The sequence below is a fragment of the Chiloscyllium plagiosum genome, chromosome 30 (genome assembly GCF_004010195.1).
Source record: "Chiloscyllium plagiosum isolate BGI_BamShark_2017 chromosome 30, ASM401019v2, whole genome shotgun sequence".
NCBI classification, from domain to species: Eukaryota; Metazoa; Chordata; class Chondrichthyes; order Orectolobiformes; family Hemiscylliidae; genus Chiloscyllium; species Chiloscyllium plagiosum.
Window position 1 is genome coordinate 37,182,857 of NC_057739.1, and position 17,925 is coordinate 37,200,781.

General features: G+C 40.8%; 1 protein-coding gene across 1 annotated transcript in view; it reads left to right on the top strand.

The window, feature by feature from the left end:
- LOC122564614 (hemicentin-1-like) overlaps positions 1-17,925 on the top strand; it is a 429,834-nt gene that overhangs the window by 23,916 nt on the left and 387,993 nt on the right. Inside the window, exon 2 of the mRNA XM_043719704.1 lies at positions 13,724-13,794. Within this exon, the coding sequence (XP_043575639.1) occupies positions 13,724-13,794 (71 nt within the window). The remainder of the gene's footprint in view (positions 1-13,723; positions 13,795-17,925) is intronic.

The following is a 17,925-nucleotide window of genomic DNA, read 5'->3' on the forward strand; positions in this document are numbered from 1 at the left end:
TTTAATTTATTAGTCCTACCTTGTCCCTGCCTGCCCTGACTGTTTGACTCACTTCTGTTCTCAACTGTACCAGTCTCAGATTGATCTCTTTCCTCACTATCTCCCTGGGTCCCAACCCCCACCTTACTAGTTTAAATCCTCCCAAGCAGTTCTAGCAAATTTCCCTGCCAGTATATTAGTCCCCTTCCAATTTAAGTGCAATCTGTCCTTCTTGTACAGGTCACTTCTACCCCAAAAGAGATTCCAATGGTCCAAAAATATGAATCCTTCTCCAGTTCCTCAGCCATGCATTCATCTGCTCTATCCTCCTATTCCTGCCCTCACTAGCTCATAGCGCTGGGAGTAATCTAGATATTTCTACCCTTGAGGACCTCCTTTCTAAATTTCTGCCTAACTCTCTGTAATCTCCCTTCAGAATCTCAGCCTTTTCCCCTCCTATATCGTTGTTCCAATGTGGACAATGACCTCTTGCTGGCTCCTCTCCCCCTTGAGAACATTCTGCACCCTCTCTGAGACATCCTTGATCCTGGCACCATTCTGCTTTTTCTCTGCTGGCCAAAGAAACGTCTGTCTGTACCTCGGACTACAGAATCCCCTAACACAATTGATCTCTTGGAAGCCGACATACGCCTCATTGCATTAGAGCCAGTCTCAATACCAGAAACTTGGCTGTTCGTGCTACGTTCCCCTGAGAATCCATCACCCCCTACATTTTCCAAAACAGCATACCTGTTTGAAATGGGTATATCCACAAAAGACCCCTGCCCTAGATGCTACCTCTCTTACCCTTCCTGGAGTTAACCCATCTATGTCACTGTATCTGAGACTTTCCCCCCTCCCTATAACTGCCATCCATCACATATTGTTGCTGTTTCAAATTCTATTGCTGCTTCTATCTGTCTCTCCAAACGATCCACTCGATCTGATAAGATTCACATCCAACAGAATTTATGGCAGATATAATCCGCAGTAACCCTTCAACTCTCTTTAAACTCCCACATCTGACAAGAAATACATATCACTGCAAAGGCCATTTTTGCTCCTTCACAATCTACAGACCCAAAAAATAACACTGTCTTATTCCTCTGCAAAATACTGTACCAGGTTAAATTAATAGCTGTGGCGTATATTTTAAGTTTAATCAAGAGACTTATCTCCAAAAACATATAATCAAGAAAGAACCCACTGTACTCACTAATACAGCCTTTCTCTTGGACAGACTTAAAACAACAATTAACTTATCTGATTCTGTGCTGTGAACTTCACCCAAACCGGTTCCTCCAAGATTAGTTATGAAATTCGCTGTTTGTTAATTTTCCCAGATGCACTCCGATATCCAGCGACACATGAATTCAAAAAGAGCAAAGGCAGTAACTGTGCAGGTTCTTTCTTTCTCTCTCTCTCCCCTGCACTGTCCTCACCATGTGCTTCCTTTGTCTGACTTTGTCTCCCTTTTAAAACTGCTGTTGTTTTGACTTTTTTTTCCAAAGTTCCAAAACAATGCAACAGCATATAAAACTTTTTGTTGCAAACGTTTCATCCCCTGTCTAGGTGACATCCTCACTGCTTGGGAGCCTCCTGTGAAGCACTTCTGTGGTGTTTCCTCCGGCATTTATAGGGGCCTGTCCCTGCCGCTTCCGGCTCGGCGAACAGAACCACAACAACGAGCACCCGAACTACAAATCTTCACCCAAACCTTGAGCATATAAAACAGTAATTGCTGCTCCTGGAATTCAAGGAAATCACCTCCTGTGCCCAAAATACCTCAGAAAAAGTAGCAGCTCTTATAGCCTGAAAATTTTCCTGTCCTCCATCTTGGATTACCCAGAATCCCAGCCTCCACCACTTCCTCTGGCAGCTCATTCCATACACGTACCACCCTCTGAGTGAAAAGAGTGCCCCTAGGGGCCCTTTTATATCTTTCCCCTCTCACCCTGAACCTATGCCCTCTAATACTGGACTCCCCCACCCCAGGGAAAAGACCTTGTCTGTTTATCCCATCCATGCCCCTCATGATTTTATAAACGTCTATAAGGTTACCCCTCAGCCTCTGACTCTCCAGGGAAAACAGCACCAGCCTACTCAGCCTCTCCCTCTCGCTCAACTCCTCCAACCCTGGCAACATCCTTGTAAATCTTTTCTGAACCCTTTCAAGTTTCACAACATCTTTCCTATAGGAAGGAGACCAGAATTGCACACAATATTGCACAAGTGGCCTAACCAATGTCCTGTACAGCCGCAACATGACCTCCCAACTCCTATAATCAATAGTCTGACCAATAAAGGAAAGCAGACCAAATGCCTTCTTCACTATTCTATCTACCTGCGACTCCACTTTCAAGGGATTATGAACCTGCACTCCAGGGTCTCTTTGTTCAGCAACACTCCTCAGGATCTTACCATTAAGTGTATAAGTCCTACTCTGATTTGCTTTTCCAAAATACAACACCCCACATTTGATAAAAATTAAACTCCTCCTGGCACTCCTCAGCTCAATAGCCCATCCGATCAAGATCCTATTGTAATCTGAGGTAACCTTCTTTGCTGTCCAATACACCTCTAATTTTGGTGTCAACTGCAAACTTAGTTATTATACCTCCCATGTTCACATCCAAATGATTTATATAAATGATGAAAAGTAGTGGACCCAGCACCAATCCTTCTGGCACGCCACTGGTCACAGGCCTGCAGTCTGCAAAGCAACCCTCTACTACCACCCTCTGTCTTCTATCTTTGAGCCAGTTCTGTATCCAAATGGCTAGTTCTCCCTGTATTCCATGTGATCTAACTTTACTAACTAGTCTCCCATGAGGAACTTCGTCATACGCCTTACTGGAACTCAGTTTTTGCTTGAGTAAGAAGACCTCTTTTTAAGAATCAATGAGTGTTGTTCCATTTCCACTCATAGAGAAAATAAGAGAGAGAGAGTGAGTGACCTGTCTTGGTTTGCAGCCTTCTCTTGATTCTAAGGCAATCTGCAACTTAACTATAAAAGCAGTTTGTAGGAAGATTTTAACACAGACACTTGGTGTCATTACACGAAATCCAGCTTCCCCATTAGTTACACAGCATTGTATAATCAATACGGGAATACTGCACAGAAGTTATTTTCACTTGAGCTTTAAAACAAAGCAACTAGTTCTCTGCACCACTGCAGTGTCCAAATTTCTATTTCCCAGTTTATCTTTTCAAAAAAGTTACTACCTCTCCTCATTCACCAGCTTTCCCTGCCACAACCTCTTGCCCCTTCCTCCCCAGTCCCATCCCTGAAATTCCTGTGTCTAACTCCCACCCTCGAGTGAAGAGATCTTTGTGAAATTACTAGCATTACAGCTCACTGCCTCTTGGCTGCCGCAAGCTATAAATTCCAGACTTTGAAAGGGTTAGTAATCTTTCTGACCTCCTGTTCTTGCAGCAGGATCTCTCCAGTAACTTCTCACATTATGTTGTCTCCCAACCATCCCTTTCTCTCCCAAACGTCCCATCTTCTTGCAGTATGCACAAATTGACTGAACTAATGTTCTGACTTCGAAATAGGAATGTAAGACATGTTCCCAATATTAAACACAGACTGAATACTTTTGCATAGTTATTTCTAACATTCTAGCATGTACTGCCTCTCTGCTCCCACTCTGTTTCTTCCCCACTGCACACTTCTCCCCTTCTCACTCCCCACTCATGGCCAAAAACACTGTAGAGTGTTGAGAGTGTGGTGCTGGAAAAGCATAGCAGGTCAGGCAGCATCCGAGGAGTAGGTGAATCGACGTTTCAGGCATAAAGCCATCATTAGGAATTTACCATACTCTCAACTCTGATCTCCAGCATCTGCATCCCTCACTTTCTACTACACTGGAGTGTGGCAGCTTATTTCAATAATGCATCTATTTCAAATATCTGAAGCTCCTTGAGAATGCTCAGTTATTAAGAAAGCTTTGTGGCATGATACTGAATTTTGCAGATGTCCTAGTGCCTGCTGAGCTAGTCAGCTGGGCCTACTTGAAAGATGGAAAAACTGATTTCATTGTCTCTGTGTACAAGAAGGAAATCAGCCAATGATCCTCTTCCTATTCATTATCAGGAGTTGCAAATTGATAAGGAGATGCATGAGGCTCTAATGAGATCAGAAGTCAGTAGTGATTACCTCATGGTCAAACAGCATGCTCAGACTTATGGCCTAGTTCTATTTTGAAGAAGTGCTACAAGATGCAGCAGTGGGTATGTTAAAGAGAAGCACAGGAAGAGAAGGAGGTATTAGATCATTTGACACCTAATCAACACCCTTTTCACCTGTAGTATGAAGTCTGTTCTCTTTGAAATTCAGTATCTTTGTGTCTGTCCTGCTGAATGCAAGACAAAAATCTTCATTGGTTTGTCTTTTTCAGCATAATTTCAAAGTATTCTTAAATTGAATAGATATTTAACAGCTCTTTAGAGCATAAGTTATCAAGAGAGTAAGTCAAGGCTGGAGGTCTTTAATGCTTGGAATGTAATAGGTAAGACTGATGAGTTAATAGCATGGATTGATACATGCAAGTATGATATTGTTGCCATCACAGAAAAATAGTTGAGGGAAGGTCTGGACTGGCAACTCAACATTCCCGGTTATAGAATCCTTAGGCGAGACACAGGAGGGTGTAAAAAGGGTGATGGTGTAGCACATTAAGGAGTCACCAACTGTAATAAGGAGAGATGATATCTTGAAAGGATCCTCAAATAAGGCTTTTTGAATAGAACTTGGGAGTGTTAAGGAGGCAACTACTTGACTGAGAGCATATTATAGAGTCAGTGGGAAATAGAGGAGCAAATATGTAGACAGTTCACAGAGGTATGTCAGAGTAACAATCGGGTAATTTTGCTAGGGGATTTCAACTTTTCCAACATAAATTGGGGTATTCATAGTTTAGAGGGGACAGATTTCTTGAAATGTATCAGGGGAGTTTTTTTGTATCAATAATTAGAAAGCACAACTAGGGACGGCACAATGCAGGATCTGGTTCTGGGGAAAGAAGCCAGGCAAAGGTTTGAAAGAGTACTGTGTGCATTTCTGGTCACTTCACTATAGGAAGGATGTGATAACACTAGAGGGGGTACAGAGGAAGTTCACCAAGATGATGCCCAAAATGAACTATAAGTAGAGACTAGATAGGCTAAGATTCTTTTCTTTAGAACAGAGAAACTGAGAGGAGACATGTATAAGATTATGAGGGGATTGGACACGGTGAATAGAGAGAAGCAGTTCCCCTTGGCTGAGGGGTCATTCACAAGAGGGCATAGTTTTACGGTACGAACAGGAGATTCAGAGGGGATTTGGGATTTTCACTCAGCAAGTAGTTGGAATCTGGAATGCACTGCCTGGGAATGTAGTAGAGACTGGAAACCTTACAACCTTTAAAAGATATTTGGATGAATACCTAAAATATCATAACATTCAAAGATATGTTACAAGTGCAAGAAATTGGGATTAGCACATTTTTGGTGGTAGTTATTTCGTTGCAAACTTGATGGGCCAAAGGACCTTTTCAATGCAATACGAATCTATGAATCTATTAGAACTAAGAGCAGGAGTAAGCAGTTCAGCCCCTTGAGCCTGCTCCGCCATGTGATTTGTTCTTGATTAATACATTAGGATTCGCAGTAATGGGGACCATGACATGTATCTTTGATAGTTGTAGACACCTATCTGGTTCATTAATGACAGGGAAGGACATTTGCCATCCTGACCTGATTTGGCCTTTGTGATGGCAGATCCACTGTAATGTATTTGACTGTTAACTGCCTACTGAAATAGCCCAGCAGGCCACTCAGTTTGAGGGCAATTAAGGATGAGCAATGTGTGCTGACATTGCTAGCGATGTCCACATGAAAGAATTTTAAAAATGTGCAGTCAGCCCCTTAGTGGAAGGAAGGAAAAATTCTGTTTTCGAAGAAACATTTGCTAATTTGAGGGAAAAGGTCACAGCAAAAAAAATGTCAGGAGATAAATAAGAAGTTTTGACTGTCAGCTGTCTTGGGTGAGGTTATGTGAATTACTGTGAACAGCAGAGTTACATATCATTATTTTCTCATGTACCCTCAAGGGTTTTGGATCAGACTGATGTGAGACAGAATATTTTTGATATATTTTTCTTTCATATTTCTCTACTCTCTTTCCATTTGATCAGATTTCTTTTTTTTGCTTTCCTTCCTTGTCTGGAAACACCTGGTGTCCATTTATTGGTTCTTACTCCGTGACTGAGATTTGAAGCTTATTGGTGTAGGGAGTGTCTGTGGTGATAATTTTCCTGTTTAGCCACTCTGTGGTAACCACAGTAGCAAGCAAGAATGTAGATTGTTATCCGTCAGATTTAATATGCTCTCCCTAAACTACTGCCCAAGGTCAGTTAGTTTAGAGTTGGTTTGTGATTTCGATCACCGTGTTCCCTCCCACCCTCTCTTTTCTGAAGAAATTGAATTGTGTTGTATTGTGACTTTGCAGTCTCCCTCCAGTGTCATTATCCAAGTGACCATTCATATGTAAGACTTCTGTGTTCATGACTGTTCCATTATGGAAGACTTTGTCACTGAGTTTTAGTCTGCTCTCACATCACACTCCCAAGCATTCTTTCCAATAGGAAAGGTTGTATTATTTACTGTAATAACCAAGCAGTTTTTTTATATTGCCTTCTTTCTCTAAATAATGTTCAATATTGGCTGTTCGCAGTTGTGCACGTGTTAGTCTTTGTGTAGTGATCAGGAGAGGGAACACGGGCAATTGAATGTTGTATTTATGGGAGAGAGAGTGTTACAATAGATATAACAGTATCATTTTCAGAATCCAAGGTGCAGGAAACTTTGTCATGGATAGTCTTATTAAGTAAGAACCTCATAATGTGTTAAGTGGAACTCAGAGTGGCAAAGCTTATAATGAACATGGAGTGTAATAGAGAGGGTGTTTATAACGGACAGCCTCATAATTAAATAGTTATAACTGAAAGGCTTCTAACAAGGGTCAAGTTGAAGGTGGGAGGAGATCGTGTCATCACAGAAATGCAGGAGAGGGAAGAAATTATGGCTTGATGAAGCCTGTGCAAACATTTCTCTAACATTCCACATTTCATCTGGGGAATGAGGTCTGCAGAAGACCTGAAAGGTAGAGTAAGAAATAAAATTATTATTTTATGTATAGAAGAAGAAAGTTCATCTCGTGGCTTGATGAGCTTATTCGATTAACAGGAATATAGAGCAGGGAGAAAGTGAGGACTGCAGATGCTGGAGATCAGTGTCAAAGAGTGTGGCGCTGGAAAAGCACAACTGGTCAGGAAGCATCTGAGGAGCAGGAGAATCGACATTTCAAGCATAAACTCTTCATCCGCAGCAAGTTCAAAGTTTAATGACTAGTGTGCTTAGTAAAGTTGGCAGTAGTTGAGTGGTTTAACATGGTTTGGGACAGTGGGAAAATGGAAAATAAACAATTGTATCTGCTGTTGGATGTTATTTGATGTATTTTGGTGGCATTTTGCACATTTGTGGGCCAGGACAGAATATGTTTGACTCCACTGTCTCCCACAGGTTAAGTGTCTATGTCTGGGCTTAAAAATGACTAATGTGATTCGAAAAAACTATTGGAGGGTGACCACACAAAGTCATGGAATGATAAAATAGCTTCAGGAGAGAAAATGGAGGAGGAAATTGGCACAAAAAATATTTTAAACAGGAACAGAAATCAATTTTTATAAATTACTAAGCTGCTGGTGTACTTCTAACAATGCATTGTTACGTAGAATTGTCCCATTGGCTATAAGTGACTGGCCAGAACACCATCTTGGTGCAGTTATATTTAATGTTGTTGCTGCTCAATTTGCCAGCATAGTTAAAGTCAAAAGACTGTACTTTTACCTGTGCTGTGGAACTTTATGACTCTATAGCTGTGTTTATAGAACAATGGCTGGGTGAACACTTGTTTAATAATCCTTCAGATGTCAAGACAAAATATAGTTTCACTATAGTTGATGCATTCCATTCTTGGATCAGTGATTCGATCTGTTCATTGTGTGGTGTAAAAAGACATGTTTGATGTTTTCTATGGCTGGAGGAGAAAGTGAGGTCTGCAGATGCTGGAGATCAAAGTTGAAACTTTATTGCTGGAACTTCTGTTTCTGTTCTTCTCATTCCTGAAGAAGGGCCTGTGCCCGAAACGTCGAATCTCCTGTTCCCTGGATGCTGCCTGACCTGCTGTGCTGTTCCAGCAATAAAGTTTCAACGTTTTCTATGGCTGGTCCTATCACCTAGCTTAATGATTCCACAAATATTCTGAGAACATGAGACCTGGAAGCATGGACTGAGATAGATGAAATTGAAGGCAGAATTTATATTCAAGCTGCTTGTTCCAAATTCTTTAGCTGCTACTTCCAATGGGGATGGGGGGGCCTATGTGGTTGGTGCTTTCATTCTTTCAGAAGAATAGTGGCACCTTTCGAATGCCTAACCATTCCTTAGTATCCAATGCACTCAACTCTGTCTTCCTGTTTCTTTATTTACTTGTGACTTAACCTTTCACAATACACACATTTGCTGTCCTAAAATGAAAGCAGAAAGTGCTTGAGAAATTTATCAGGTTTGGCAACATCTGTGGAGAGAAAAATAGTTATTGTTTTGAGTCCTATATGACTGGAACATGTGTTGTCCTGTCATTCCCAGGAAAACATGTTCATGTTGTACCTGGTACCAGACTTTTGTTTTTTTTTTAAGTTCTCTCAGGGGATGTGATCATCACTGGTGTGCCCAATATGTGTTGTGCAACCCTAATTGACCTTGAATTTGACTTGCGGGGCCTTTGACTTGGGCAATCAAGAGTCAACCAAGATGATTTGGTCATCATCTCATTGCTGTTTGTGAGAGCTTGCCACCTACAAATTGGTTGTCTAATTTCACATTCCAAACAATGACTACAATTCAAATATACTTAATTGGTTGTAAAGTTCTTTATGATATCAGGTAGTTGTGAAAGTTGTTATACAATTGCAAGTCTTTTTCCCTCTCCTTGACTGAAATACGTCTATTTGCTCATCACCTTTTAATCATTGTAGAGCTGCACTTATCACAGTTATTCCAATGGGGTAATGATAAACTTTAGTTTCAAACAGAAATCATGTGAAGTCACATGATATTTTTCAGGTCCCAACATTGTCCTCTCACAAGTAACAGAAACCCTATCTCATGGGAGATCACATTATGATTATAAGTATGTAAAGTGCTGTACTCAGCTTACTCGCTAGTGATTTTTTTTATAGTTTGATCCATGTTTAAAAGCATGTATTGCCTAGTTTCATGTGTGTGTGGACAGTCAGCCATCTTTTGAGCGGTTTGTGGAATCTCCTCTGATATTGTGCTACATTAGGAGTGACATAAAAGATACTCAATGGTCCACAGTAATGCTTCAAATTCAAATGCATTAAATTATCAGAACGTGTCAATGGCCTATAGCACTAAATAGATAGATAAAGGTGCAGAAGCCGGCATTAAGAATCATGGAGAATGCTGAATCTATAAGACAGTGGCATTAAAGAAGTCTCTTGGGCAATGAAACAGGTCAATCACAATGCTGCATTTTGCAAAAATTGTCAATAATTCAGCACACACTGTTAACAGAATTGGCAACTTCAATCAGACATTACCAGGGTGGGTGTGGGAAAATGTAGATGTGAAAATTGTCTTATAGGTTGTGTTTTACACTTGAGGCAAAACCCATTGTGGAATGAAGCCATATGGAGCATAAGTTGTGTGATTCAATACTTGCTGTGTCCTGAATTAGCAAATATCTACTTGTGAAAGATCAGTGCCAGCAAATCAGTGAAGTGGACCCAAGTCAGAGTCCCTGGTCTGAAACATCATCCCAGCAACTCCCGTCAACCTGTATGAATAAGATTGTGATGTTCTCTGCCCCATCATTGATGCTGCTTAATGTCTGAGACCCAGACTTGTGGTGAATGCCCAAGTAGGCAAGGTGCAGGAGTTACTACTTAAGAGACAAGTCTCCAATGGAAATTTCAAAACCTACACCAACATTCACGTGGATCACAAGGGTGCAGTGTTTCTGTTTACCAAGTACATAACACCAGTCTGGAGAGCATCTGTCAAAGAAGACTATAAGTTTTAGGAGGTGATGACCTAGTGGGACTATCCAGAAGGCAGGTGATGTTCCAAGAAGGAGAAAGTGAGGACTGCAGATGCTGGAGATCAGAGCTGAAAATGTGTTGCTTGAAAAGCGCAGCAGGTCAGGCAGCATCCAAGGAGCAGGAGAATCGGCGTTTTGGGCATGAGCCCTTCTTCAGGAAATGTTCCAAGAACCCAGGTTTGAATCACATCATCATAGATAGTGGAATTAGAATTCATTAAAGAAAATATGGAGTTAAGAGTCTAATGATGACATATACCATTGTCAAAAAACCTCATCTAGTAGAACTGATGTCCTTTAGGGAAGGAAACTGCCGTCCTTACTACATGTGAACCTAGCCCTACAACAATGTGGTTGACTTTTAACTGCCCTCTAGCAAATAGGGATGGGCAATAAATGCGGGCTTAGTCAGTAACCCCTAGATCATGTGAATGAATAAAAGAGTAGGCATTCAGCCCACCGAGCCTGCTTCACCATTCCATGAGATCACCAATAATTTGATAATCCTTCACTCCACTTTCCTGCCTTTTCCCCAAAATCCATGATTTCTTTACTGATTAAAAATCTGCCTAACTCAGCCTGTGCTGCCTTCTGTGGCGGTGGTTTTCAACCCGTGTATTGCAACAAAGTGCAGTGTGCCATAGACTTTTTGGGAAGCTTAACTGAGTGATGAGGCCGTGTCCATGTTTCCGATCTCCTCTGGAGCCTCGATATCTATTACAGAAGGCAGTATCTGCTGACACCAGGATTCCCTATCAACTGCGCATGCTTAAGCCTCCAAAGCCAGGTAAATTACAACTTACTCTGTGTTTCGCTCTGATCCATTGTTCCTGAATAGTTAGAAACAGTTGAGTTGAGCAGATTTTGTATATTTGTCTGTGCTTGCAGGAAATTTCGCTTCCACTCTGTTTTAAATTGGTTGCTCCTTATTCTGAGATTATGCCTTCTGATCCTAGACTCTCCCACAGGGGAAAGAACATTTCTGCATCTACCTGGTAAAGCCCCCAAAAGAATCTTGTAGGTTTCAGTTTTGTCACCTTTCATTCTTCTAAACTCTAATAATTACACACCCAAACTACTGAACCTCTCCTCATAAGACAGTCCCTTCATATCCAGTATCAGCCTAGTGAATGTTCTCTGGACTGCTCCAATGCCATTATACCTTTCCTTAGAGAAGAGAACAGACTGTTCACAGCATTCCAGGTGTGTTGTGACTAGTGCCTTTTATATTTTTAGCAAGGTCTTCCATTACCTTTCAAATAAATGTCAACATCCATTTGTCTACCCTAGTACGTTCTGAATTTGTTTCCTAGCTTTTTTATATATGATTGATATATGAAGACTCCCAAATCTCACTGTGCTTTAGCTTTCTTGAGTCTTTATTTAATATTCAACTCCTCTATTCTTCTGCTAAAGTGCACAACCTTACATTTCCCCATACTATATTCCACCTGTCATGTACTTTGCCCACTTGCATAACCTGTTTATATCCTTCTGCAGACTCTTCGAATCATCCTCACTGCTTGCGTTCCCACTTTTTTTTTGTCATCTGTAAACTTGGCTATAGCACATTTGCCTTTCTCCTCCAAGTTGTGGACTCAACACTGGTCTCTGTGACATGCCACTGATTATGGGTTGCAATCCTGAAAATATCCCCCTTATCCCAGCTGTCGTCTGTCTTCTGTTAGTTGGCCAAACCTCTATCCATTGCTCATATGCTACCTATTTCTAAATGCTCTGCTGTGATATCCATTGTAATAGATTGCAACATTTTCATAATGACAGACGTTAAGTTAACTGCCTGATAATTATCTGTTTGTTTTATGTATCCTTACCTGTATAAAAACACTGTTACATTGGTGGTTTTTGAATCGTCTTGGACTTTTCCAGAATCTAAGGGTTCTTGGAAGATTACTACCCAGTGGATCCATTATATCTGCAGCTCCTTCTTTTAATATCCTAGGGTATATCCCATCAGGTCCACAGGACCTAGCCATCTTTAGCCCTGTTAGTTTCCCTAGCATTTTCTCTCTAGTGATGTTATTATATTTACTTTGTCTCCTTCTTTTGCCCTTGATTATATAGGAAGCTGTTGTGTGGAACAGTGCAAGGATACCTTAAAGCAGCACCAATATCAAACCTGGCATTATTAACTGCAGCATTACAATACTATGATTCACTACCTAAAATTTTTCACTTAAAACTATATGATATATACACCGATGATGAAGATAAAATTGCTTTGATAAGATAGGAATGGCATCAGAGATTTGAGAAATCTTGGCTACTTTTCAATTCACATTTTAATATGAGATTGGGAGTAGGGGACCTGGGCTGATGCAGTTATATGTTGGTCATTGATTCATGTTTAAATCTGATCCACATGAAGAATGCATCCTTCTTATGTTGGCTGCAATGAATGTGAAATGGGTTAGCATATCCAAATTGGCAGAAGTATGTTACACTGAGCATTTTCAAATTTGGCCACAAGTACCTAGTAAATAGAGAGATTGCATGATGAAAGCTGTAGCAGTGGGGAGAATAGGATACTGGTTCAGTATTGTTTCTGTGAGACTTGGGGATGTTAATGGAGAATGGGTGATGTGATTTCGAGAGATCATAAGGTGTTTGAGTTCATGTTGAGCTATACCTCCTTTCAACGAGGGCAGACATTGAGGATGCAATTCAACATTGTCTCTAGCATAGCCTTTAGCTATCTGAGGAACAAAATGCCTCTGTGATTCTAATGACAGGATATGTGCTCCATTGTCAGTTCCTCTCTCAGGTCAACATCCCAGCGTGAAGTCATTGATTACTTTTGATCAACTGGACTGGGCAGGCTGCTCTTTTGGTATCCCAGACACAAGACTTTCAAAACCAACTCTCTCCTCAGAACTCTGTAATATCAAGTATTTACCAGGAGGGCAGAAAAAGTAGTTAAAGGACATTCTCTAAGCCTGCCCCAAATATGTGATATCCCTACTGTCATATGATGGTCGAGACAACCCAAACAGCGAAGAAGCATCTGCAAAAATGTCAACCATCTTGAACACTTCCAACAGGCCCAGACAAAAGGCAAGGTCAAAAAGTGAAGGAGTATGCCAAAACCGAAGCATCCCAACTACCTGCCTCTTCGAACACACATGTGGCAGAGTGTATGGATCTAACATTGGACTAACACAGGACCAACACTGTGAAGTGGAGAGAAGTCATCCTGGTTTCACTGGACTTGCCTCAGAAAAAGAATATCTACTAGTGCTCATCAAAAGAAACTTGATTTTTATGAGTGGGAAAGCATATTAAATTCCTCTAGGGTGATATCCTTGTATTTAAGTTTTGTAGCAGTATAAAGCAGATTTCTGTTAAACTCACATGTTTTTGGTCAGTTAAGTTTGCAAAAGCATTACACAACATCAGAAATCAGGATGTCAGCACTCCAGAATTAGGAAGACATCCCTTTCAGGCCACTCATATGCCTCACGTCAATCAGGATCAAACTGACCAACACTTTTGTAAGAGGGATTTGTGAGGAGTGGTTTAGGTTAATTGTTCTTCTCTTATCTCATGCAGAAATTGGTCCTGTTACTGTCACCTCGGATTCAAAGAGATTTCAAAGAGAACTCCGTGATCTGTATGTACAGGTTAGTGCTGAGCATGCTTTGACTGTCACCTTTTGAACCCTAACCTTACTGAAGGGATAACATTGATACAGCAGCAATTTCATATTGCAATTAATTGAATTTTCAATGGACCAGTACAGCACCTTGAATTGTATTGCTGACCATTGTAAAAAGTGAACAATGGTGAAATTGGTGAGAGCATGCTAATGATTAAAAGGAAGAATTTACATTTGTTTGGTGTTGCACATAACCTCAGGACGCCCTAAACAATTGTTGAAATGTAGTCACAATTGCAAGGTCAGAAGAAATGCACAATCAAATTAAATCTCGTGCCATTTATTCCTGACACATAGACTTCCAGTGATGCAAACATCTTCCTATCCATCCACATGATGTCAAAATTCAACAGTCCAAAGCCTTCCTGGCATAAACAGGTCCACTGTTTTATTATTGCTGTTGTTATGAGATCCAAAGTGCAGGTTCAAAACTCAGAAGAGCCTCTTTAGGAAGTCTTCATTGAACTAAGGGAGACAATGATCTCAATGTTCATATTCAAGTTTTACAAGTAGCCACTAGCAAAGCACAATTAACATTGAAGGAAAAACGATGACATTTATTCAGAAATCCTTTCCAGATCAATGTGTACTGCGCTACTACATCAAATTCTCTTAAGGAAACCAGTGCAAGAAAGCAGAAGGGACTGTGCCACTGATAAAGCAAAGGTGAAAAAAAACTCTTTGACTGATCCAAAATAGGGGTGGTGTGTTTGTGAACTAGCTCAGTGGTTTGTGATTGATGACTGAGGAATATTTTGGGGAAGTGATCATCTGGTTAGCAATTAAAGCCCAAACTTTCCTTATACACTTAATGTTAAGGTCCTGGGGAGTGTTGCCAAAACAAAGAGACTTTGGAGTGCAGGTTCATATATCCTTGAAAGTGGAGTCGCAGGTAGATAGGATAGTGAAGAAGGTGTTTGGTAAGCTTTCCTTTGTTGGTCAGACTATTGAGTATAGGAGTTGGAAGGTCATGTTGCAGCTGTACAGGATATTGGTTAGGCCACGTTTGGAAAATGGTGTGCAATTCTGGCCTCTATGCTATAGAAAGGATGTTATAGAGTCATAGAGGTGCATAGCACAGAAACAGACTCTTCGGTCCAACCTGTCCATGCCGACCAGATATCCCAACCCAATCTAGTCCCACCTGCCAGCACTCAGCCCATATCCCCCCAAACCCTTCCTATTCAAATACCCATCCAGGTACCTTTTAAATGTTGCAATTGTACCAGCCTCTACCACTTCCTCTGGCAGCCCATTCCATATACATACCACCCTCTGCGTGAAAAAGTTGGCCCTTAGGTTTCTTTAATATCTTTCTCTCTCACCCTAAACCTATGCCCTTTAGTTCTGGACTCCCCCACCCCAGGGAAAAGACTTTGTCTATTTATCCTATCCATGTCCCTCATGATTTTAAAACCTCTATAATGTCACCCCTCAGCCTCCAACGCTCCAGGGAAAACAGCCCGAGCCTATTCAACCTCTGCCTATAGCTCAAATCCTCCAACCCTGGCAACACCCTTGTAAATCTTTTCTGAACCCTTTCAGGTTTAACAACATCTTTCCGATAGGAAGGAGACCAGAATTGCACGCAATATTCCAAAAGTGGAATAACCAATGTCCTGTACAGCCGCAACATGACCTCCCAACTCCTATACTCAATACTCTGACAAATAAAGGAAAGCATATCAAATGCCTTCTTCACTATCCTGTCTACCTGCGACTCCACTTTCAAGGAGCTATGAACCTGCACTCCAAGGTCTCTTTGTTCACCAACATTCCCAAGGACCTTACCATTAAGTGTATAAGTCCTGCTAAGATTTGCTTTCCCAAAATGCAGCACCTTACATTTGTCTAAATTAAACTCCATCTGCAACTTCTCAGCCCATTGGCCCATCTGATCAAGATCTTGTTGTAATCTGAGGTAACTTTCTTCACTGTCCACTACACCTCCAATTTTGGTGTCATCTGCAAACATACTAACTATACCTCACTTCTAAATCATTTATATAAACGATGAATAGTAGTGGACTCAGCACTGATCCTTGTGGCACTCCACTGGTCACAGGCCTCCTGTCTGAAAAACATCCCTCCAGCACCACCCTATGTCTTCTTCCTCTGAGCCAGTTCTGTAATTGTGAAACTTGAAAAGGTTCAGATAAGATTTACAAGGATGTTGCCAGAGTTGGAGGGTTTGAGCTATAAGAAGAGGCTGAATAAGCTGGAGCTGTATTCCCTGGAGTGTCGGAGGCTGAGGGGTGAACTTAACAGCAGTTTATAAAATCATAAGAGACATGCATAGGATAAATAAACAAGGTATTTTCCCTGGGGTGGGGGAATTCCGAACTAGAGAGCATAGGTTTAGGGTGAAAGGGGTAAGATTTAAAAGGGACCTAAGGGGCAACTTTTTCACGCAGAGGGTGGTACGTGTATGGAATGAGCTGCCAGAGGCAGTGCTGAATGCTGGTACAATTGCAACATTTAAAAGGCATCTGGATGGGTATATGAATAGGAGTAGTTTAAAGGGATATGGGCCAAGCACTGGCAAATGGGACTAGATTAGGTTAGGATAACTGGTGTGCATGGACGGGTTGAACCAAAGGGTTTGCTTCTGTGCTGTACACCTCTATGATTCTATCAAATTAAACGCATGTGAAATTCCAATATATAAAATATAGCAAAATGTGCTGCTTTGATAATAATTGTCCTGGCTGATCATGGCTGTCAGATAGTTGCCTGACCTTCTGGGGCAGTATTAAAAGTATGCAGAGTTTACTTCCCAAAGCCTGTATCGGAATGCTCAAGGACAGTCAGATTGGTGTCAAATTCCTAATTTGCAATTAGATAATTTCGCTTTTTGAGATTATACACAATCTCCCAATTATACACAAATTATTCAGTTAAGACCAATTCAGGGTTTTATCTAGATATATATAATAACTTTTGTACTCTGTATTCCATGTAGCTAGTGCTGATTGATCTGTTGTGCAATTAGCATGTTCTGGTTTTGTTTTGATTAGCAGCAATTTCAGGTTTTCAGGAATGTGAGTGTATTCTGGGATTTGAACTTTTTTTGTCTTGTTAGGAATTAAGCTTTCGCTTCTTTCTGCTATAAAGTGATCTTGAAGTTGCAGCTTTTTAAAAACAAATTGTCTTTTCAAGTGCAGATCTCCCTGGCCTATCAAAACTGCACATGGAATGACTAGAACTGTTGAGTGTGCAACACAGCAGTATATTCAACGTAAAGTCTTTATTGAAGTCAAGATATCTACCTGTAAAGTGCCTCATGGGAGAGGTCACATGACTCCAGTGGACTGTATACATGACTGTATATTTGTACATGATTGCAGTTCAATCGAAACATCCCCTTTTTCATGCAAAAGAAAAAAACAGTGCCTCAATTATCATTTACATTTTGAGTTACCCAAATTAACAAATATACATAACTGATCTCATGCATTAATTCATTATTCCCATCAGCCTTTACATATGCATTGCAGATACATTTGTTGAATTGAGATGGTCTGTTGATGATATACATGTGCATTGTTGTCATCGGCTGTGCAACTGGGTGCTGTTTCCTGACGGCGTATCATTTCTGTATCATTCGTTGACATGTCATTGTTCCATGTCTGTAGTTGGGTTGCTGTGGACCTCTGTGTCAGATGGTTTATCAGTGGTTTGTTCTTTACTTAGGAATTCTACATACACATGTTATTCCAATGACAGACTTCTCAGCATTTCAGAGCTTAACAGATGCTCCGTGCTGTATGACTCTATGACTTCCCAGCCCAAAATGAAAATGAACATTGGAGTGTAGGAAGTTATCTCCCTAAGCCCCATGGGCATTTCCATAGGAACTCTGGATAACCTCCTCTCTCTCTTGGAACTATGGACATTTTTTTCCGAAAGCTGGCTGAGTTAAAGACATTACATATTGATCAATGGAATTTAACTTTGATCTACAGTTTTTAATGTATCAAAGAAAAGTCAAAAAAACTACCCATGTGGAAATCAGAAACAAAAACAGAAATTGCTGGAAAAGCTCAGCAGGTCCAGCAGCATCTCTGGCAAGAAATCAGAGTTAATGTTTCGGGTC